Source organism: Triticum aestivum, chromosome 5D, assembly GCF_018294505.1.
Source record: "Triticum aestivum cultivar Chinese Spring chromosome 5D, IWGSC CS RefSeq v2.1, whole genome shotgun sequence".
NCBI lineage: Eukaryota > Viridiplantae > Streptophyta > Magnoliopsida > Poales > Poaceae > Triticum > Triticum aestivum.
In genome coordinates this window covers 463,646,269-463,669,306 of record NC_057808.1, presented here as the reverse complement: position 1 = coordinate 463,669,306, position 23,038 = coordinate 463,646,269, and the positions used below count along the sequence as shown (strand labels likewise).

At 47.7% G+C, this 23,038-nt stretch overlaps 3 protein-coding genes across 3 annotated transcripts; 2 read left to right on the top strand and 1 right to left on the bottom strand.

Annotated features, from left to right (window-relative positions):
- Positions 1-326: 326 nt before the first annotated feature.
- LOC123122793 (uncharacterized) lies at positions 327-3,139 on the top strand (the record flags this gene model as incomplete). Its single annotated transcript, XM_044543131.1, is given in 4 exon segments — positions 327-645; positions 2,138-2,378; positions 2,468-2,588; positions 2,702-3,139. Coding segments are annotated over 4 exon segments (869 nt in total), but the record flags the coding sequence as incomplete, so codon positions are not given.
- Positions 3,140-3,402: 263 nt separating this feature from the next.
- LOC123122792 (general transcription factor 3C polypeptide 3) lies at positions 3,403-6,485 on the bottom strand. The gene has a single exon (XM_044543130.1). It carries the CDS (start codon positions 6,329-6,331, stop codon positions 3,614-3,616), a length of 2,718 nt encoding a protein of 905 aa, XP_044399065.1. The 5' UTR covers positions 6,332-6,485; the 3' UTR covers positions 3,403-3,613.
- Positions 6,486-6,773: 288 nt separating this feature from the next.
- Positions 6,774-14,961, top strand: LOC123122791 (uncharacterized). Its single transcript, XM_044543129.1, has 10 exons — positions 6,774-7,318; positions 9,172-9,436; positions 9,980-10,896; positions 11,031-11,454; positions 11,535-11,716; positions 12,595-12,751; positions 12,833-13,060; positions 13,159-13,509; positions 13,992-14,093; positions 14,197-14,961. Exons 1-10 carry the CDS (start codon positions 6,870-6,872, stop codon positions 14,425-14,427), a joined length of 3,306 nt encoding a protein of 1,101 aa, XP_044399064.1. The 5' UTR covers positions 6,774-6,869; the 3' UTR covers positions 14,428-14,961.
- Positions 14,962-23,038: the final 8,077 nt, after the last annotated feature.

Here is a 23,038-nt window from a genome sequence, read left to right as displayed (position 1 = left end):
CAATCAATCAACCAGAAAAAAATGGATAAGACCCCACAGGGACTAGGACAGTTATTATATGTACCCAAATTACCAAACTACCCTCGGACACAGCAAGATAATCTACAGATAATAAACGGCCAACTTTTTGCATCCCCTGCGATTTTTTCTGGATTTTATACGGTTTATTTATACTCCACGTAGAGAAAAAAACGGATACCGAGACACGAAAACCATTGGCGGCCACGAGAAAAGCCCCGGGAATTTCCCACCAACCGACCGACCAAGGGGCAAAACGGGAAACCGAGCGCCCTATATCAGTTGACTTGCGGTGGCCATTCAGCGTCGCCGTGAGATCGATCACACCGCAGCACGCAGACAAAGCAGACGGGGACAGCACAGCCTCAGCGCACGGAAAGAGAGGAGAGATCGGAGAGGTGACCACCGCCGCGCCGAGATGCTGGCCGTGTTCGACCAGACGGTGGCCAAGTGCCCGGAGGGCCTCCGCAGCCCGCCGGCGGCCGGAGGTGCGGCGGCAGGGGGCGGCGGCGCGGCCGCGCTCATGAAGGGCTTCGCCGCCGCCAACGACGCCGCGGTCACCGTCAGCCTCGGCGCCGCCGGCGCCCTCGCCTACTCCTCGGCCAACAAGAACCCCCTCGTCCCCAGGTACGGCTCCGTTATCCGCTAGTCTTGCTCAATAATACCACGAGTAAGCCGGTGCCTGTAGTGCTGTCGGGTGATGCGAAAGCTGCGCCGTGTTGACGCCTTCACTGCGCTTGATCCGGTGATGTGATCGCTTCGCTGGGACTTTGGAGGTTCCCGTTTGGAGCCTGCGGAGATCTCCCTTTCTCGTTTGGTTTCTCCGGGCCAGGCCAGCCACAGATGTAGCTTTCAGTGGCGTGCTGGTTTTGGAGCTTTCCGGCGATTTCTAGTCTGTAGTTGGGGGCTCCGCAGCGTAAATTCTAGGCCAGACTCTTCTTCAGATCTGCAACATAAGTTATGTGACAGCACCATTATGACGGGTTGTTGAATTTAATCATTGTTTCGTATATGTTCAGATCCTGTCCAAATTAGGAACGGCTTAACTGGAGTAGTAGTCCTTTATTTGATCGTTTTAGTAGGCTCGTAGATTGGGGAACCTGTTCATAGCTGGGCTTGCTTAGTGGCACCCAGAGAAACAATTTAGCGAAATGCATCATTCCAGTTAGAGAGAAGGCATAGGATCGTCGCATCATGTACTGAAATTTTGCTGTGGCGGCTTACCTCTAGCCCAAGGTTGTGAATATTTCTGAATGTTGTGCGTTTAAACAGTCAAGATCCAGCTTACCATTCGAGCTGTTGAGACTGATACTTTTGTCTTGATTCCTGCTGTTCAAAGTTGAAACTTCACACTGGTATTCTGGGTCCAATCATGTTATCCAACACCGATGATTTTGATCCAGCGTGAAGAGATTCAAACAAATCTCGTGATGTGAGGAGGTGGAGTCTTGCCTGAACCCTTTATGTAGATATAATATGCCATATTTTTTCCCTACACTATGTTTTTGCATCCGTGTCTTAAAGATTCGTCATGAAGAAGGGAAGTAACATTGAAGTTTCTGATACAATGCACATGTCCATCTTACCTTGATACTTGTTAATTAATCAACTGTTCCTTGTCAGCCCACCGGTGATGGTGGTGACTATTGCTCTTTTTTATTCGATAGCAACATGTCATGTGCAACGAACACGCATACCACTCGGGAGCTGCCCCCCATTATAAACTAACTCATAAGTGAAGATGATAGCAAAAAATACTCATAAGTGAAGAACAATTTTTCTTTCGATAGGGAAGCAACTTTTACTTTTTTTTCGATAACTTTTAACTTAAATATCATGCTTGCTGACAACATACTTGTCAAACCTATCAGGAGTATTGGGCTGCCAACTTGAATAACATAATGAACATTGATGTGACTCAAGTAACATTGTTTTGTTGCTTTTGAAGAAAATGTTTCACATGATAGTGTGTCTATTTAGGCATGTGGTAATTCCAACAAATAGCAGTAACGTGGATTATTTTTTTCTAACCGACTAGTGCTCCTGAGAATTATTTTTCTACCTGGTTACCTGAATTGTGTTAACCTGACTCTATTTTTGGCTTTGTGCTCGTATCCAGGATGTTTGGTTCTGTGAATGACATATTTTGCCTGTTCCAAGGACATGTTGAGAACATTGGCAACCTGAAGCAACACTATGGTCTGAGCAAGACAGCAAATGAAGTTACCATCCTGATTGAGGCCTACAGAACCCTCCGGGACAGGGGCCCGCTCCCAGCCAGCCAGGTCGTGAGAGATCTCAGTGGAAGGTTCGCTTTCATCCTGTACGACACTGTGTCGAAATCCACCTTCGTCGCTGCTGTGAGTAGATCATCTCTCTTCTCAAAGGATGTAAAATTTTAACCTGTAGTTGAATATGGTTTTGAGTTGCAACCGCTTTTCTTGAACAGGATGCTGATGGCAGTATCCCCTTCTTCTGGGGCGTCGACTCTGAAGACCACCTTGTGTTCTCTGACGACAATGAGCTTCTCAAGGCAGGCTGTGGAAACTCATTCGCGCCATTCCCCAAAGGTACACTACAAAGAGCAGCGTTGCCACACTTCACCCATCTCATCTTTGTTTGTATCCCTATAATTCAGCTGCGGTACTCATCATCTTGACACTGCATTTTCGTTGATCATCAGGCTGCTTCTACACCACATCTGGAGGGCTGCAGAGCTTCGAGCACCCGCTGAACGAGCTGAAGGCCGTGCCACGTGTGGACAGCCAGGGCCAGATGTGCGGCTCCACCTTCAAGGTCGACAGCGAGGCCAAGAAGGACTCGGGGATCCCTCGCGTCGGTAGTGCTGCTGATTGGTCTAACCACTTCTAGCTTGATGACCCTTGTTGTAAACTGCCAATCTTGACACTGAATCGCTGAGACACCGCATTTTATTTTTGAGCAGTTTACAACGCTCTAGACAATGCTGTTTCAATAAATGTACTGTCTGATGGGTAATGATACTGCTGTAAGTTTACCGATACTCGAAGAAACTCTGATGCCACCACCTGGTGGTAGAGATTTATCAGTCCCCCCTATATATGTCTCAATAAATAAAGTTCAGTGAAGGCTTAGTTTGTTTTGTCTTTTGTATCGTGTTACTAGCTTGTAGCTAGTGTTTTTGCTTCAGGCAGTTTTTCATGTACTCTATGTTGTACAGTAAGGCTCCGCTTGGTATGGGTGTAACATTTTACATCCGTAATTACTTTGCAGGTGTATTTCACAGGCCACAATGTGATTTCCGCCTGGAAAAAGATCGACGGATGGAGGTCTGTATATTTTACAAGTGTATATCGCTCTGAAACGATGATCCAATCAGGGTGTAAATGATTTCCATCCATTTTGTTTCATGATCAAATTGGAAGAAACAGGCATATTATCATTCCAAAACCAGTGTGACAAAACCTGGGAGGAGAACCATTTCAAAGTCTAGAATCTCTTTTGGACTCCACTATGAAAAATCGCCTGCCTTCACGATTATATGGAAATGCTGCGTAGCAGTATCCACATAGACAGGGCCAAGTAGTTGTATATAGTATAAATAAACGACCAATTCCTAAATAGAACAGTAGGTCTTGAGGATCCTCCTCGCCAGATCAGTTGCTCCGCTTTCCTTGTAGATCAGATGCAGATTGAATGCAGCCTCTCTTCGGAGATCGCAGTAGCCAGGCCTGAAATCCTGGTGCTCATGTAAATCCTCGAATGGAAGCTTAGGTATGGGGTGATCTTCCACCTCCATGGCTAAAACCTTCTCGTAGTAGATGACCGCCAGGGTTTTGAGGCCGACATGGTGGTACGCCCGGGCGATGTTGTACAGGGCCTCCTGCCTGTTGCTGCCGATGCGCAGGCACTTGTAGAGGAACGCAAACGCCTGGACGATGCACTGGTTCTTGTTCTGTAGCCTGAAGCCCAGGGAGAGGTTGATCAAGGACGAACCAACACAGAGATTGATTAGAGGATTCTCCGGGTCCAGCTTGTATGCCTCCAGATAATCCCGAACAGCGGACTGGTGTTGACTGATAGCAGTAAATCGATGCCCAGATATGATTTTAGGGGGCACACACTTGGGATCCCTTCTTGCCCGAAGAAGAAACTTAAAATGACCTTTCTCTTCTGCTCTTGATGTTACTTTGTAGTAGGAGTTCCATGCGGAGATGGATTGCGGGTGCTTGTGAACTACATAACGGACATAATCAAAACCAGGACTGGGATCTGGAGCTCTGTATGCTATTTCAGCACCCAAGGACCGGAGTTCCTCCTTGATGTCATCAGAGAGGGGGTCATTTCCAAGTTTAAGAGCATGATTGATAATTTGCAGCGCCTCAAAGTATCGCTGAAGCAAAGTCAGTGTTCGACAGAGATCTAACACAAGCTGATGGTTCTCCACATTTGTCAGCAGACCAGGAAGAGGAGGTTTCTGCTTTGCTCTACGTGTATCATCTCTTATTGTATCTTCATTTGACTCTGCTGCCCTTTTTTCTAGCAATTTCCTTGCTCTGTTTGCCTTCACTAACTCTGCAGTCGATGCTATAGGCCTGCATCCTTGAAATACGCTGTCTTGACGCGCTTCCCCCAGCACTTTAGTTCTTTCCTGCAGAACATCATTTGTAAGCTTTCTATTCATCTTGACCTTTCTATTAGCATACTCGATATCCAGTGTCTCGAGAATGGGAAGAAAAATGGTTTCCACAAATTTCTCCATCATGCCTTTGTTGTAATAAAGTTTGGCAAGCTGCATCTTTACTTCCCCATGAAGCCACCAAGGTTTCTGATGATCCGGGATATCAGCGGACTGCAACTCTGGATTTTCAGGAGGAGGAGAAAGCACAGTGATAGCTTTATCACTCTTATCCTCGTCAACGAGAAGAGAAGATAAGGTTATCCGTACATCGACATTGTCCTCCATCCCTTCTAAAGCTTTATAGAGGTAAGGGATAGCCTTTTCTTTCTCCCCCATTACCATGTAGCATCGAGCAGCTTCCACATATGAACTACCATCATTGTGAACAGCAACGTCTTCCATAACCGAGTAAAATTTTAGTGCATACTCATACTGCCCCAAACTTTGAAGAGTGCTGGCGACCTCCTTAACCATATCAGCATTCTCTTTTGAACGCCCCAGATGCACATCCTGAAGGAACACCTCAGCATGTTTCATATCTCCAAGATAAGCATGGCAGATTACTGCTTTTGCCTGCAATCGTACTGGTAATTTGTGTCCAGATCCCAACACCAGCTGTGCCTTCTTGATCTGCCTAAGAGCTTCACCATGGGCATCATTTCTCAGATGAAGGGATATCAGTAAATCAAGAAGACCCCAGTCGATGTTTGAAGTTTGAGCATTGATAAAATCCTCCAACAAATCAATAGCCTTATCAATTTGACCAGAGTCTCTGTACATCTGTGCTGCCGCTCTACGGGCGACGGTGTTGGAAGGATGGATCCCGACAATCTGCTCGTATATCTCCGCGGCTTTGTGACAGTCGCCTAGGGTGCGATATATGTTCGCGCAATCAAACTTGAGCCCCACATCCTCCGGATCAGCCCTCATTGCCTTGATAACACAGTGTCTTGCCAGAGCAGCATCTTCCTTCTTCAGAGCCAGGTCGATGAGCTTCTTCCACAGCGACACGTCCTTCGGCGAGACGTAGGCGGCCAGCATCACGAAGTTGATGGCCTTGTCGATCTCGCCGTTCTCCTTGTAGATGCTGCCGAGCAGGTTGTACGAGTTGGGCAGGTTGGGCGCGATCCGGACGATCTCGTGCAGGATGGGGATGGCCTCCTTGAACCTGTTCTCCGTGAAGAGCAGGGTGGCGTCGCCCAGCTTCTTGATGACCTCGGGGCTGCACCGGTTCCTCCGCCCTCTCGCCCGCCCCTTCCTCTTGCCGTCCTTGGACCGCCGCCGCTTCTTCCGCCGGAGGCCGAACCCCTCCATCAGCTGGTCGAAGAGGTTCGCCGACTCCGCCTCGGAGAGCTCGCCCTGCTGCCTCCTCCGCTTGGAGGGCTCGTCCCCCTGCGGCGGCTCCTCGGGGAGGGCCTTCCGCTTGCGCGACAGCGCCGCCAGGGCCTCGAAGTCCCGGATGCTGACGGTGGCCACGGCGCCGCCGGGCCCCCGCTCCGCCATCTCCACGCACTGCGCCGCGTCCGCCGCGTCGCCGAACTCGTACCCCTCCTCCTCATCCTCGTCGTACTCCTCCCCGTCCCCGTCCTCCTGCTCGTACGCCTCCTCCTCCTCCGCCGCCGCCGCCGCGCCTTCCTCCTCCGTCGCCGGCATCTCCGAAGCACGGCCCGAGGCAAGCGGCAGAAGGAGTCGCTCCTGCCGGCGGGAAGCGGAGTAGAGGAGGACGGGGAGGGGTGGCCGGCGGCGAGAGCCGGAGACTGGAGCGATGTGGATCAACCAAAAACCTTGGAAGGTGACTGGGCCTCTTTCAAAGTGGGCCTTGAGCCCTTGAACACACAGGCTCGGGTCCGACCCCAACGCGGACCGCGACCGCACCCGAGCCTGACCCCGACCTGGACCGCACCCGACCCCGAGCCTGACCCCGACCCCGTCCGAGCCGCACCAGCTTCGTCTTCCCGGAGAGCGCGGGGTGACCGCGTGGCCGCCTTCCAATTTACCCCTCGAGACAGAAACTAATCAGAACCCGGTCCAAATCTCAGCTTTAGTATAGCTTAACTTATACGCTCCCCCCCCTCCTCCTCTCTCTCTTTTCCCCTCCCCCGTTCACACTCTCTCCCCGCCCCCCGTACGAAACCCTAGGCCGCGGCGCGCCGCGCCGCCCCAAAACCCCGCGGCCGACGGTGGCTCCCGCATGGACCCCGCCGCGCCGGACCCCGACGGCGGCGGCCTCCCGCCGCGCGGATCCGACGCCGCCGACGTCGCCGGCAACACGTGGGACCTCGCCCCCTTCTCGCCGCCGCCCGCTGCGCTCCGCGGCGGCGAGCTCTACATCTACCGCAACGCCTACAACCTGGTCCCGCGCTCCATCGGCGAGTGCCGCGGGGGGCTCAGGGCGCTCAAGTTCTTCGGCAACGACGTCGAGGTGCTGCCCCCGGAGGCCGGGGACCTGGACGGGCTCCATAGCCTCCAGCTCAAGGTCTCCGCGCCCAGGGTCTCCGGGGCCGTGCTCCGGCGGATGCGGGCGCTCAGGGAGCTCGAGCTCTCCATGGTGCCGCCCAGGCCCTCCGCCTGCTCCATACTCGTCGAGATCGCCGGCCTCAAGTGCCTCACCAAGCTCACCATCTGCCACTTCTCCATCAGGTATGCTGCACAACACCACTACCTCAATTGACAGCTCTGCCCGCCTGCCTACTGCTAATTTTGCTACAGTGCGCCAAATTGCTTATGGTTAATTTACTGTTCTCGTGTCTATTCAGCCAAATGCTAGTGTTCCATCTGTGATTTGCAGCGTAAGCTTGCTTTTTTTGGTGTGTTTTCTAGTGCCATTTTATGTTTATTTCAGTAGCACGACCCTAGGAGAAATGGATGTGTATAAGAAACCTTTAGCCAGACTAGCATCTACTGTAATTATAAATCTATATATGCTGGTCTGGTGCAATTTTTCCATGCCCACTGTCCAATAGCTTCTGCAACCATGATGCTTTTGCCATGTGTTAAATCAGGTTGAATTGTTTGTTGTGGCTACTTTGAAGTTTTATAACCTGCACATTAGCTGCTACCATTATGCCTGCAATATTTGCTATGCCTCTACAGTAGTTTATAGAGGTCATTGGTGTTTGTAGGAGCATTCAGTTTACCCACCTTACTTTAACTAGCTGTTCTGAATCTGTTTCCCTAGTTTGGCAGTGCAGGGGCATTTGTCAACTTTGTTATGCAGTTTGATTATAAATGGTTGTTGTAGCCAAGTTACTTTGTCTCAACACTGAAGATGTACTGATCTGATGGTTAGTGCAGATGTTTAAAAGTTCAAATGCTTGAATGATGATTAAATGATTTTGTGGTCTAAATTTAGTTGTAGCAAAACTCTCAACTGGTGGCATATCGGTCGGGTGCTAAGTAGGGATAAATTGGCGGATCGCCCTATTAACTGATTGAATGATGATTAAACGATTTTGTGGTCTAAATTTAGTTGTAGCAAAATTCTCAACTGGTAGCATATCGATCGGGTGCTGAGTAGGGATAGTTTGGCGAATCGCCCTATTAACTGAATTTATCGTAGGTTTACTAGGGCCATATCTATATATCCTAGCCTACATAGCAACATGTTGTAGTAGAAGCAACCGTAGATTGCTACAAATGCCAAATGCACCACATCAGCACATACTAGATGTCTAGATACTACATAGGAGGGTAGCAGGGCGCATAATCAGCAGCAGAAGTACAACACAGAGGAGAGAACTGAGTTTACTTGCTGCCTGGGGACACCATGGATAGGAGGAGCAGACGATGAAGCATCTCGGGAGGGAATGCTGGCTGCCCGGGGAGGGGACAGCGCCGGCGACTGCTTGGGGAGGGGACGAAGCCGGTTGCTGCTCAGGGAGGGGACGGAGCCGACAACCTGTCATGGGCTGCTCAGGGAGGGGGCGGAGCCGACAGCTCGTTAGGGGCTGCTCAGGGAGGGGACCAGGGATTGGCCTGCGCCGGCTTCTGCTCGGGTAGGGGACGGAGCCGGCGGGAGCTGCTCAGGGATGGGACGGCTGCAGCAGCTGCTCTTCCACGAGTGGGAGAAGGGAGGGGGTTGTCTAACCTAATGCCCGCACAGCTGTGAAAGAAGGGAGGGAACGGGCCATTTTTGGGCCAAAAATTCCCTAGCAGTTAATCGGCCCAGACCGATAAATTACCCCAAGCAGTTAATGGCACGAATAGGGCCTTTCATATCTGGAGGTGTCCGAGTAGCGATTAACTGACCAAGATGCCGATTAACTGGCTGATATGTGGAACAATGAAAAAAATGCCGATACTGATGTGGTATGTGGTATGCACCTCTTAAGAGGCTATTAGAATTTTTGTCAACTTTGGACACTTGAACCAAATATAGGGAACTTGTATGGTGTTCCTGATGATTATTTCTATTTTATGCTATATTGACTTATTTATTTCAATTGTTCCCTGAAAAAAATGGCGGTTTCACATTCCTTTTTAAATATCTTTAGGTTCCTCCCCCCTGAGATTGGTTCCCTCAGGAAGCTCCAAGAACTTGATCTGTCTTTCAACAAGCTGAAGAACTTGCCTAACTGGATAACCGAGTTGCGGGCCCTGAAATTCCTCAAAGTGACTAATAATAAGTTGGTAGATTTACCATCAGGGATCTCTTCTTTGAGATGTCTTGAAAGCCTTGACTTATCGAACAATAGATTGACATCCCTTGGATCAGTTGAACTAGTCTCTATGCTTACACTGCAGTATCTTAATCTTCAGGTATGTTCCCATCAGAAGTTTTGCTTTCCACCTGTTCCTAATTATTGCTATGTCTTGATCATGTTGACATAATTTACATTATCTTCAGCAGTGTTGATTCTGATCTTTGTTGTCTTGTTTATATTTGTCATTTGTCATTTTGGTGCTTATTCTATGGCATTCATTCACTTCTGGAACAAAACATTCAACATTTGTCAGGACCTGATTAACAATTATACTTGGAGTGAGATTAGTGTGTCATTTTTGAGGAAAATGATTATAATCGAATCAACATGCGATCTTTCTAAATGTAATGAAAATTAGGGGAAGGAGGGTGTTGGCAAGCAGAACAACACTTGCATGGGGGGTGGTTTGCCAGAGAGAGAAGTTGTGGAGGTGTTAATATTAGCCATTCATTTTCTTACTAACTTTTTTCATGAGATACTATATGACTTACTCATCAATTCTATTGATGATTGTATTGTGGATGTTTTCTTATGTCTTCTATTTATGCTTAGAAATTAAAATATCAGATCCTGATAGTTTTCTTTTTCTATCTTCAAGTTTAATAGGATTTCCCATTCTTTTATGATACCCTCTTGGGTATGCTGTGACATGAGGGAAAATGGTGAAATTCCTTTGAAGAGTGACAAGCTACAACGTCTAGGTATCGCAAACATAAACAGATCAGCAGAACCTAGACCTGCAAGTCATGCTTGCAATGGCGTGCTCTCATGCTCACCCACAGATATTTCCCCCAATTTAAAAGCTCATACCGCACAGAAAATGAAGAAGGGCTGGAAGCGACGGGATTGCCTGCAACAGCAGGCTCGCCACGAGCGTTTGGAGTCCAGCAGGAGCAGGCTTTGTGAAAATGACATTGATGAAATGGCTGTGAACATGACTGAAGATGATATGGAAAACAGGCCAGTGATGAAAGACATTGTTGAAGAAAGTTCAGCACAGGATTTGAAAGAAACAAGTTCTATATCTGAAGACCTATCTTGCATAATCGATTATGACTCAGATGGGCTTATAAAAGATAGTGGCATGATGCTTCAGGACCAATATGGCGATGGAAAAACTGGAATAAATATGAGAAGTTGTCATGACAACAATTCTGGTATCAGCACCGATCCAGCTTGTTTGGGCAGTATTGAAAATGAACTTGAGGATACCGCTTCATCAACCCGCAATGCAGTTGAAGTTGTTGAAGAGAACACTTCAGAGGCATCTAAGCTTACACTGAAATCTAAAAGGCATCCTGATATGGACAATAATCCCAAACCCAGCAAATGCCCAAGACCAATTGATGAATCCTCGAAGTTATCCTATAAGTACAGCGTGGAGTCATTTTGCAGCATAGATGACCATTTACCGGATGGATTTTATGACGCGGGGCGAGATATGCCGTTCATGCCATTAGAGGAGTACGAACGGAGTCTCGGACTGTATGCGCGTGAAGTTATTCTTTTGGACAGGTCAGTGCACATTCCTATCCGTTGTTTGGTAATTTGCTTTTTTATATGCTGTATGCTCTTTCTGATTGGTCTATCTGAGAGCATAGGATATGTTTGCAATCTGCCTAACTTTTTTTTTGCTTCTTTATCTTAAGAGAACAAGATGAAGAATTGGACGCAATTGCTTCTTCAGCACAACTGTTGTTATCCAGTTTGAAGAGGCCAAGTTATTCCGAAACAGATGAAGATGCAGGTCAGGACTTGCTAAGGGCATCAGTTCTTGCTTTGTTTGTCTCTGACTGTTTTGGAGGTTGTGATCGAAGTGCTTCTCTGAGGAGAACACGGGGAGCTATTGTTAGCTTGAGGAAGGAGCAACCATTCATTTGTACTTGTGCTGCCGGTAGCATGTGTGATAGCAATGAAGCATCAAAACAAGCCAGTACCCCTCCCGGGCACTTCAATTTTACTGGTCTCTGTGATAAATCAATACACATCATTAAGGAAAGGAATAATTCAGGCATTGTACCAATAGGGGCATTGCAGTTTGGTGTTTGCAGGCACCGAGCTGTCCTAATGAAGGTACCTTGTTGTTCTGTTATCTGACTTATGTTTTATGTTTATCAGTTGAGGCTTTGACATGGCTACCTTATCTATTGCAGTATTTGTGTGACCGGGCGGACCCTCCAATTCCTTGTGAGCTTGTGAGGGGGCATCTTGACTACACGCCTCATGCTTGGAATGTTGTCCCTATTAGACAAGGGAATATCTTGGTAAGGATGATTGTTGATGCGTGTTACCCCACGAACATAAAGGAAGAGACGGATCCAGAGTACTTCTGCAGGTGAGTGCCTTGTGATCGTATAGGGAAAAATACTGACTCCACTTTACCTTGAATTTATGGTAGCAACTAACTTGCACTATGCTGGTTCTGTCATATTGTCATTATATTGTTACTGCTGTTTCAGTGTTATGTCAATTTTGTGATCAGGTCAAAAACATGGCCTACACAAATGCCATATGTAGTTTATACTGTATTCATGTGCTATGTACTACCTCCGTCCTGGTTTACTAGTTCTCGTACTTTGGGTTAAAGTTTGATCATATATTTGACCAACAAAATGTTAATGCATGTCGCCAAAAAATATTATTTTGGATTCGTATTTGGATGTAGTTTCCAATGATATTATTTTTGCTACATGTAACTTATATTTTATTAGTTAAAATCATGGTCAAAGTATGACCCAAAATATGAGGGGGACTAGTAAACCAGGACGGAGGAAGTTATCTAACTTTATTATGACTTAAATTGCAAAAGGTCAGTAATATTGTAATAGTATGTGTAATAAGATGAGAACTTATAATGCCAATTGCCGATGCCTTATGTGTGCGATTGCAAGATTGGATATTGTGAAATATTGTACGATATGTAGCTGTCAGGCTGTCAGGATATGCTAGTACATCGTGTCTAATCACCCTGTATTGGTATGATATGGTTTGTTATGTCTTTCATTTCAGTTATTGCTTTGTTCTTGCATACTCTTTTGTTTGTTATTTTGTTTGCCTGATATTAGGGGGCTTTATCTGCTGATCTAGTATTTAAATTTTAATCATGCTGCTTCATGGAGGTGTTGAAAACAAAAGTACATGCTACATGCTTATTCAGTGATTCTTCCTGACTACAAAATTATTTCGTTACTAATTATGTGCACGTGGTTTCAGGTATGTTCCCCTCAGTCGACTGCACGTTGCGCTTGATGATGAAGGCTATACACCTCGGTCTTCCTTCCCTTCGGTCTCACTATGCAAAGAAATTGAAGCTACAGCTTCCAGCGCTGTCTACCACTGCAAAATTGGTTCAGTTGATGCAGCAGCAAAGGTTTATTTTTTTTGCCTTCTAAATTTCTTTGGTGCCTTTACTATGTTTCATGTATTTACTTGGCGTCGGTTTCAAATGCAGATACGGTACCTAGATACCCGGCGTGCTTCTAATGATGAAGTAAAAAAATTTGAATACAAGCTTCTTGGGGAAGTAAGAATGATGAATGCTCTAAGGAAGCACAGATCCATAGTGGACATATATGGTCACCAACTTTCTTCTAAATGGGTTCAAGATGATAGTGATAAGGAGTACAGGATAATGCAGTCTGTAATTTTAATGGAATATGTGAAAGGAGGTTCACTGAAGGTAAATTCATTTGTTCATCATTATGAGCCTTCTTGTATTTGTTGAAGTCTTTTTTTAGATGTTCTCAGTGATAACTGGATCTTTTATTTCCAAATTAGGGCTATTTGACAAAACTACTGAAAGAGGGCAAGAAACATGTACCTGTGGACCTGGCATTTTACATTGCTCGAGAAGTTGCTTCTGCTTTGTTGGAGATGCACAGGAAGCTAGTTATTCACCGGGACATAAAAAGCGAGAATGTTTTGGTTGATTTGGATTCGAAGAGGAGTCATGGGACACCAGTAGTCAAACTCTCTGATTTCGACAGATCCATTCCTTTGCATTCTCTATCCCATACATGCTGTATAGCTCACCTTGGCACATATCCACCCAATGTTTGTGTTGGGACACCTTGTTGGATGGCTCCAGAGGTTCTTCAGGCCATGCATGAGAAAACCCAGTATGGACTGGTAAGCATTCATTTGAACATTGCGATGTCCTTTTTTTTCTCAACTCATATTGAATAGCTCTGAACAGTATGTACTACAGAGTAGCTCAGCCATGTTTCTGATTGAAAATTCCAATATTTGATAGTTATTATCATGATGTGTTACTGGAACACTAATTTTTCTTCATTGCTTGCATTAGCTAATCTTAAACATTTATACTTGTGTGTGGTAATGTGCATTGCCATGTATCCTGTGTGATGATTATTACTCTGATTGCTGACTATCCTGTGTACAGTAATGTGCATTGTCATGTTATTGGTTAGTGTAAAGCCACTTGGATTTCAGTATATTATCAAGATCCACTTGAATTGATAAACTATGTTAATATCAGCAAATAGGCCCCTACCTACCTACCAGATTATGCTAATCAGATATAGTCCTAGCCCCAACCAACACCCCAAAATAAAGCGGTATTGATGCGTTTAAATATGGCTTTGATGCAGGAAGTGGATATCTGGTCATATGGGTGTTTTATATTCGAGATGCTTACACTTCGCATACCCTACGAGGGACTACCAGATTCAGAAATATATGATCTCATAAAGGTAAGACCTCTACATCAGAAGTTGGCTCTTGTATATTTTGTATTTGCTTGTTGTTTCGGGTAAACATATAGGAAGTAACATCTTTTGAATTCTATCTCATCAGAGGAAGAAACAAAGGCCAAGGCTAACTAAAGAATTAGAAGCGTTCTGGACAGTGGACGAGCCAATTACAAGGCTGAAGTTGGGGATCACATCTGATGCTCATGCAGAGAAACTAAGATTTCTAATTGATCTATTCTACCAGTGCACCAGAGGAACTGCATCTAGGCGCCCCAAGGCCGAGCAAATTTACAATTCGCTTTGCTCCTTACCCACATGCTATGACCTGAGCTGACCCCGTGGATTCTGAATGAGAAAGCTGATGGTTAGGCAGTCTCGCTGCCAGATCGGCCTCGGTCAGGACAGGTTAAACGGGACAGCTATAGCAGGTCATTGGATCTGGCCAGCTTCTGAGTGCCTCGGGGCTCGAACCAGAACACTCCGCATTTCACTGATGTTGGTCTTCGGGTGGTGGCGGAAAAAGTCAAACCAAGGCGATGGGCGACTTTGGCCGCTGAAGCTCCTCCTGGGTCAGTTTTGCAGCAGCGCTGCATGCTGGCTTCACCTGTTGTAGCAGTCTCCATCCTGGTCGTGTGTGTATGTGTATGTCATGTAATATTTTTCTTCATAATTTGCAATTTTCCATAACTTATTATTCAATCGAGTCTTCTAAGTTATCGATTTAGGTCAAGGCTCCATTTTTATGTATCTGTGTACGTACGATTGTCGGTCCAGCGGTGAGCCATGTAACTTTAGAATGCTGAGTTGTGTAACAAACGGGAACGGGACAATTTTTTAACAGAGGCTGTGTGTTATGATTTCCCTGCCAGCAATTGTATTCATAGTTGTCGCCGGCCAAAACGTTACAGGCGCTGTGGCTGTGCAAAGTCAAGAGTTTTATTCAGCATATCATTAGTATTCCCTCCTCCAGAGTACAGCGCTAGTGCATACTCCAGTATGCACTTGGTGTAAAAGATTGGATGCAAAGTCTCGTACGTACATGGAATGAAACTTTCTCTCTTCAATGCAGATCTCGCAGGCTAAATCTTGGAAAGTGCGCTACCACGCATCGACGATGCCCGAGTCAACCAGACATTTCAAACAACGAAGGCTGTTAGTTTCGGGTGGACAAGTGCCATAATCACAAGCCGACAAGTGTTTGTCCGAACTGTTACCAGTACTAGTAAGAGTAGAATTCTCGCCTGCAAGCCGCAACACCTGCGAGCTGAAATGTACTCCAGCAGAGCATCAACTTTACACTCTTTTTTTTGGAGTAGCATCAACTTTACTTGGTGACACTAATTTTGACCGGTAAATTAACGGCACGCCCTTGACCAGATGCAGCGCTGCGATGGCCCTAGCTGGCGCGTGCATGCACGTCTGCTTGGCTTGTTCCTCACAAAAATGAAAACCAAATGTATTATATGCGGGTTAAGACAAGATCGGGGGTGGCGCTGGTTTTAACTATAATCCCTGTCCGGGGGGACCAGGCTCAGCTCCCTCCATCCGCGGCGCGCCACGACAAGGCCGTGCATGTGAGGCCTTCTGACTTTGCGCCGATTGGCCGGACGACTGGCAGTCCAGGCCAGTCCAGCTGCATGCATCGGCGATCGGCAGGCGTTCCCGTCCGTCTAGGATCCGCTCCGCCGGGGTCAGCGACAATGCCGCGCGGAACCACGAGCCCAATCTTGACCGGCCGGACGCTCCCATGTGATTCATCCTGTATGTGTGCATATGGTCCCGTCGTCTATATAAGCATGCACGGGGGTATCGATCCTCCATGGATTGGAAGCAAGCAAGCTAGGGTGGTAGTCTGGTAGTTCGAGTGCCCAAGAGAAAGCGTGAAGCTGCCAGCATGATCTAACTCTTGAACCAGCTAGCTTCCGCGGGGTGGTTAGATCGTGCTGTGACAGTTTCACCCTTTCCCTGTTGGGCACATGACAGAGAGCGACACCGCAATCCGCAATTGCGTGTGCAGGCTGTGGACATCGACGCAGCACCAAAATAAGGTAAGCACATCCATCCATGTCTTCTCTTCTCTTCTCCCCTCCCCAAGTTGTCAATTGCATTGCCTTGTAGGTCGATTCAAGCTAGAGGAAGGATTCGTTCATTTCAATGTCGATCCTATCTAGTAGCTAGTACTACCTCCGTCCTGGTTTATAAGCCCCCTTTACATTTTATGCCAAATTTTGACTATAGATTTAACTAATAAAATATTAATACATGTCATCAAAAATTATATCGTTGGATTCGTATTTGAACATAGTTTCAATTATATTATTTTTTATGACATGCATTAATATTTTGTTAGTTAAATTTCAAATTTTGACATAGAATACAAAGGGGACTAATAAAGTAGGACAGAGGTAGTAACAGCTAGTCATTTGTTCGAGATGTTTCAGACATTCGTCATGCTCGGAATCAGCCGGCCATCCTCACGAACGGCATCACTGTTCTTCTCCTTCGTACTACAGCTTCTCCAGGTCCAGGCGCGTGGCTTGGCTCTATACATCAGCTCTTGCTTAGTTACTGCTTCAAGCCAAATAGTCCACGCAAGCTGAGTCCACGATGTTCGTCCATTGAGATTCATATATGTAAAGACCTTGAAAGCAAAGTAATATGAGATAAAAACATATGCTTTGTCCATGTTCTTATCAATTAGCACGGATTTGATCCCTCAACTTCAAAACCAAAAATGTCACATCTTGAACTTTTCGTTCCGGACAAGTTTCGTCCCTTCCAATTTGAAGCGGTGTCTATGTTGACCAGTCTTGCCCACATGGCTATATTCTCTCTTATTCATCTATCTCTCTTTTTTTATCATAATATCTTTGGTGGAAAATTTTCCCAACACTTGGCGCACGCATGCACTTTTGACACCTCATCCTCGGGCGATGTGCCGCCAGCTAGAAGCACACCACCGTTGGACCGTGTGCCTGTCCCTCGACGAAGTTATGGTCTCTTTTCATTGAATTTAGTGACTCACTACTGGGAATAGGCTTATGGCTAACTCAATTTAGTGGCGGGCGTGGACAGGTACCCGCTACTGCTATTTTAGAAAAGTAGCAGTGGCGGGTACACAAGGTCGCCGGCCACTGCCAATGCAGACAGCAGTGGCAGGCAAAAAATGACCACCCGCCACTCACAAACTTTTACAAATTTACATGTTGGATAAAAGCAGCAGTGGCGGGCAAAAATGACCACCCACCACTCATAAACTTTTACAAATTTACATGTGGGATAAAAACAACAGTGACGTTCTGCCCTTTTTAATGGTTGAAAAATCAGTTAATGCTTGAAAAATAGTAAACCTACTCAAAAAATGGCCAAATTTGAGCATGACACTTTGGATGGTGTGTGCTACACATAGAAAAATATTGAAGTCAAAATGATGTAGAAAAATCAGCTAATGATGTAGAAAAGCACATGCAGGCCAACGCAGTTGGCAGGGCTTTAGTTGTGGCGGGTGTTGGGCCGCGCCCATCACTGCTCAACCTACGTGGAGAATATTTAGACACCACTCCCTTCCCAAACTTCTTCAAACCAGATTCATCCCCCCACTAAAATTGCGTCTTTGCCCTCCTGTCGCCGAGGCCGTCCTCCTTCGCGCTTGCCTTCCCTGGCCCTGACACGATTGCCTCCTCCTCCAATAGCGGAGGCCTCACCCGCCGCCGTTGGCGCCACTCCCGCCTCCTTGCGCTTCAGCGGCTTCAATCTCCAGGTCAACGGAGTACCAACCGCTATTCAAGACAGTGTGGCGGCATGGGTGGTCAGGGAGGTTTTTACCCAACATGGATGACATCATAATCTCTAGATCGGTCCGTCACCTCCTTCAATGTAGGCATAGTGCCGGTCCTAAATGACTCTATTGTTACCAATATGTCGTCTTTTTTTTATCGTTTGTCAGTTTGGTAGTGTTTGACTGCGTGCATCTTAGTTGTGCAGAGATCAGGTGCTCATCATACTTTGTATTCGTTTGATTCTACATTTTGAGTCAATAAAAATGCCCTTTAACGAAAAATATACCTGGAATCAAATTACCGGCTCCTTTGAATTGCTTGCTTTTTCGAAGTTTCATGGTTTCGTTCAGAGTACAATCACCACAGAAAGGTCAAAGATGAACGTGTTGAAAACTTCACGAACCTATCACCTCCGACCGTGCGCCTCCGGGGGCGTCGACGTCAGCGTTTGGTCTGATGATGAGCAACGGCAGATCGATGGAGCAACGGCAGGTCTGGTCTCTAATCCTATCTGCGTGTTCACCTAGGAGTCTGAGTTGATGATACCTAATCCAACTCGGAACACGGCAATTAATAAGTCGCAACGAAGCACTCCTTCCATAAAAAAAAAGAAACCCTGAAATCACAACTCGATCGACTTCAAGGTTCAAGTTGCCGCCGTCGTGTCGCGTCGGTCGATCGACAACCATTAGCGATGGGACAACGTCGGTTGCTGCTGGAGCCTGATGGCGGCGGCGGCGGCGAGATCCCTAGCGAGTTGCTGCAGGAGATCCTGGTGAAGCTGCCGACGAAGGACGTCGCCCGGTCCCACTGCGTCTCCAGGCTGTGGCGCGGCGGCGTCGGCGACCCCTCCTTCCGCAGCCTCCACGCCGCCACCTACGTCCCGCCCGCGGCGGAGGTCCTGCTCGTCTCCGAGACGCGCGAGCCTGACGGGGCCAGCTTCTTCCTCACGTCCTCCGGTAAGGCCAGGGCCATGCGCTCCGTCGCCATCCCCAGCGACTACGGCCTCGCCAACGTCTGCAACGGCCTCCTCTGCTTCGTCCACCGCCACAATGCCGCGGCGCCGGCGGTGGTGTGCAACCCCGTCACCGGCGAGACGCTGGCGCTCCCGGAGCCGCCTCTGCTCGCCGCCGAGGGCGAGCCGCAGCACCTCTTCGCCCTGGGGTTCAGCCCGCCCACCAAGGAGTACAAGCTGTTCAGGCTCTCGTCCACGGTCGTGGACGTGTACACTCTGGGCGACGCCGGAGGTTGGCGCCGGCACACGCACCTCTCGCTGCCGCATCCAACCAAGATCACGGCATGGGCGCCACGGCTGATCGGCGGCAAGCTGTACCTGCTCACGACCGGCTGGAACCGAGTGCTGGTGGTCGACGTGGCTACGGAGACGTGCCGAGCGCACCGTCTCCCGGCGCAGATGATCGTCGCCTATGATGAGCATATACCGCGGGTGGGCGCCTTCGAGCTCGACGGCCGGCTGTGCTTCGCGCTGCACACCGACAGCACGCCCACGGCCCTCCAGTTTTGGGTCATGTCGCCGCCGGAGGACGGGAAGCAGCTGCGGTGGGATCGGCACTACTGCTTTGAGATCAACGAGGCTGTCAACCACTTGGGGCCTTGGAGCGCATGGGTCGACGGTGGCGAGATGCTCTGCTACATGCACGGCGACACTCTGCACATGTATGGCACGAGAGGACGCTCGCCGCCGACGATTCTCGGCGGCGTTCAAGTGTTGCAGTGGGACCAGCGGCTCCACATCCCGGAGTTCCCATTATGGTGGGAAACTTCGAAATGTCAATGGAACTTCCACGGGGGCTACCGTCCCACCCTTCTCTCGCCTCTCGTCTTTGCATTGCCGCCTTCCCAAGACGATGTGCAAAAGAAAGGGAGCAAAGGAATATAAACAAAAGAGACTCTCACGGTACATCGTTCTACCGAAAAATAAGGTGTAGTATATATAATTGATCGGTTACCTACGTAGTACTGATCGGTGGTTGGGACTGAGTGTACGTACGTAGTAATGTGTTGCATAATCCTCAAGGAGCGAAAAGCAATCAGTTACCGGTATGCATCTTGTACGAATGGACATCAGTCCGTGTCCGTTTCCGCGCGAACGCCTTCGGATACGTTGGCTCCCGTGCATGAATCTAAAAACATTCGCTCCCACCATCCTTCCTGGAGAATGACTGGGAACGAGCGTTGCACATACCCCTTCAGAGTGATTTTTTTTCGATAAAGGGAATATTAATATTAGGATGATACTAATTACATCCAGACTCTGCAACAACATAATATCTAGACATTAAGGCCATGTTTGATAGCTTAGTATTTTGCCCTTCAAACATAATAGCTAGGCATGGTCTTCAGGATTCCCCTTCTGCCTGCTACACATGCCTTCACGAGGAGGATAACGCGGAACACATTCTTGTTCAGTGCGTTTACACCAGGGAAGTTTGGCACTACATTTTCGAGGCATTGAGCTTGCAGGGCAATATCCCGGAGCCGGAGGATTGTTTGCTGGAGTGGTGGCTGGCTAGGAGAGCTCACTTCAGGAAGGGCTTCAAGCGTGGTTTCGACACGGTGATCATTGCGGCCACTTGCGCTTTATGGAAGCGACGTAACGCTAGAGTGTTTCATCGGACTCATCAGCAGAAGACGGCGTCAGAATTGGCCCTTGCCATCATTGCGGAGCTCAAAGAGTGGAGGTTGGCGGGCTTGGGAGGAGGAAGCTACGGCACGTTTTGTGAGAGTGTAGACATAGGCTAATTTGCAGGGTGTGGTAGGGTGTGCGTCCTTGATGGAAGCTCGCTTCCATCTTTAACACTCTTGTACATTGTTCGAGCTCTTCTCTTCTATAAAAGTAAGGTACGCCGTTGACGTACTCTCGAAAAAATAGCTTAGTATTATCTAAGTATTTTAAAAATACTACAATTTTTAGGATTACCATGGTTTTATTTACTTTGACCTGTTTGACAACCACACAACTGTGGTTTCAATACTATAGTTTTTTCAATATTATGGTATTTTCTCTACGTAAAAAAAAGAACCCTGGACCTCTTTTTTTTAAACAGAGCATGCCATGCGTCTTCTTTGGCTACCCTCATAACACCAAAAGTTACCGGTGCTATGATCCTGTTACTCATCATGTGTACACCTTGAGGCACGTGTACTTTGTCGAGACGGTGTTCCCCTTTTTTCAGGTTTCTCCGGCTTCGGCTCCTCTGGCGCCGACCGCCGCGCCCCCTTCCTGGAGTGATGCGTGGCGTCGCCCCCCGGAGGCCCCCCCCCGGCACGGCGCCTTTTGCCGCCACTGCCAAGTTTTTCGACTCCCTCCCCAGGGGTCGAGTCTGACCGGGCCCCCGGGTCCCCGTCTTCCTCCTACGAGGTTGAGCCGACGGGTACCCCGCCCGCCACCTTGGCTGGCGCTGCCACCCCGTCGACGGGCTCGACTTCCTCCTCGCCCGTCACCCCTCGGTCGTCAGCTCCGATGTCGCCGCCGATGGTTCCCCCGCCTCCGCCCCTGCCGCCGCCGTGGCCCCTATCATTGTCGCGGCTCCCGTCGCCGCCGCTGGTGCCCCCGTCGCCACCGCGGCACCCGCCGCAGCCGCCTGATACGTCTCCAACGTATCTATAATTTTTGATTGTTCCATGCTGTTATATTATCAATATTGGATGTTTTATAATCATTTTATATCATTTTTTGGTACTAACCTATTGACATAGTGCCAAGTGCCAGTTGCTGTTTTCTGCATGTTTTTTACATCGCAGGAAATCAATATCAGACGGAGTCCAAATGCAACGAAACTTTACGGCGATTTTTTATGGACCATAAGACACGTAATGGGCCCTGGCTGCGCCCGGGGGTGCTTGGAGGAGAGCACAACCCAACAGGGCGCGCCAGGAGGCCCAGGCGCGCCCTGGTGGGTTGTGCCCACCTCGGGTGCCCCCCGGACCACCTCTTTGCTCTATAAATACCCCAATATTCCAGAAACCCTAGGGGAGTTGACGAAATATTGATACAGCCGCCGCAGAGTCCAGAACCACCAGATCCAATCTAGACACCATCTCGGATGGGGTTCACCACCTCCATTGGTGCCTCTCCGATGATACTTGAGTAGTTCTTTGTAGACCTTCGGGTCCGTAGTTAGTAGCTAGATGGCTTCCTCTCTCTCGCTGAATTCTCAATACAATGGTCTCTTGGAGATCCATATGACGTAACTCTTTTGCGGTGTGTTTGTTGGGATCTGATAAACTTTGAGTTTATGATCAGTTATATCTTTTTATATCCATGAAAGTATTTGAGTTTCTTTGATCTCTTTTATGCATGATCTCTTATAGCCTCGTATTTCTTCTCTGATATTTGGGTTTTGTTTGGCCAACTTGATCTATTTATCTTGCAATGGGAAGAGGTGCTTTGTAGTGGGTTCGATCTTACGGTGCTTGATCCCAGTGACAGAAGGGGAACCGACACGTATGTATCGTTGCTACTAAGGATAAAACGATGGAGTCTATCTCTACATAGATAGATCTTGTCTACATCATGTCATCGTTCTTATTGCATTACTCCATTTTTTCATGAACTTAATACACTAGATGCATGCTGGATAGCAGTCGATGTGTGGAATAATAGTAGTAGAAGCAGGCAGGAGTCGGTCTACTAATCTTGGACGTGATGCCTATATAATGATCATTGCCTGGATATCGTCATGATTATTTGAAGTTCTATCAATTGTCCAACAGTAATTTGTTTACCCACCGTTTGCTATTTTTCTCGAGAGAAGCCACTAGTGAAACCTACGGCCCCCGGGTCTCTTTCTCATATATTTGCCTTTGCGGTCTACTTTTCCTTTGCATTTATTTTAGATCTATTAAACTAAAAATACAAAAATACCTTACTGCGTTTTATTCTTATTTATTTTATTTGGCATTCGATCTATCAATCTACTACAATTTCCTCACGTCCGTGTGCCCATCTTGGGGCGCCACTACCCGAAAGGGATTGACAACCCCTTTTACACGTCGGGGTGCGAGGATTTGTTATCTGTGTGCAGAGGCTGTTTACGTTGTGTTGCTTGGTTCTCCTACTGGTTCGATAACCTTGGTTTCTTTACTGAGGGAAATACCTACCGTCGTTGTGCTACATCATCCCTTCCTTTTTGGGGAAATACC

Coding starts and splice junctions, on each gene's coding strand:
- LOC123122792 (XM_044543130.1), bottom strand. CDS start 6,331: ATGCCGGCGACGGAGGAGGAAGGCGCGGCGGCGGCGGCGGAGGAGGAG.
- LOC123122791 (XM_044543129.1), top strand. CDS start 6,870: ATGGACCCCGCCGCGCCGGACCCCGACGGCGGCGGCCTCCCGCCGCGC. Junction 11,455..11,534: donor ACCGAGCTGTCCTAATGAAG/GTACCTTGTTGT, acceptor TATCTATTGCAG/TATTTGTGTGACCGGGCGGA. Junction 13,061..13,158: donor TGAAAGGAGGTTCACTGAAG/GTAAATTCATTT, acceptor TTTCCAAATTAG/GGCTATTTGACAAAACTACT.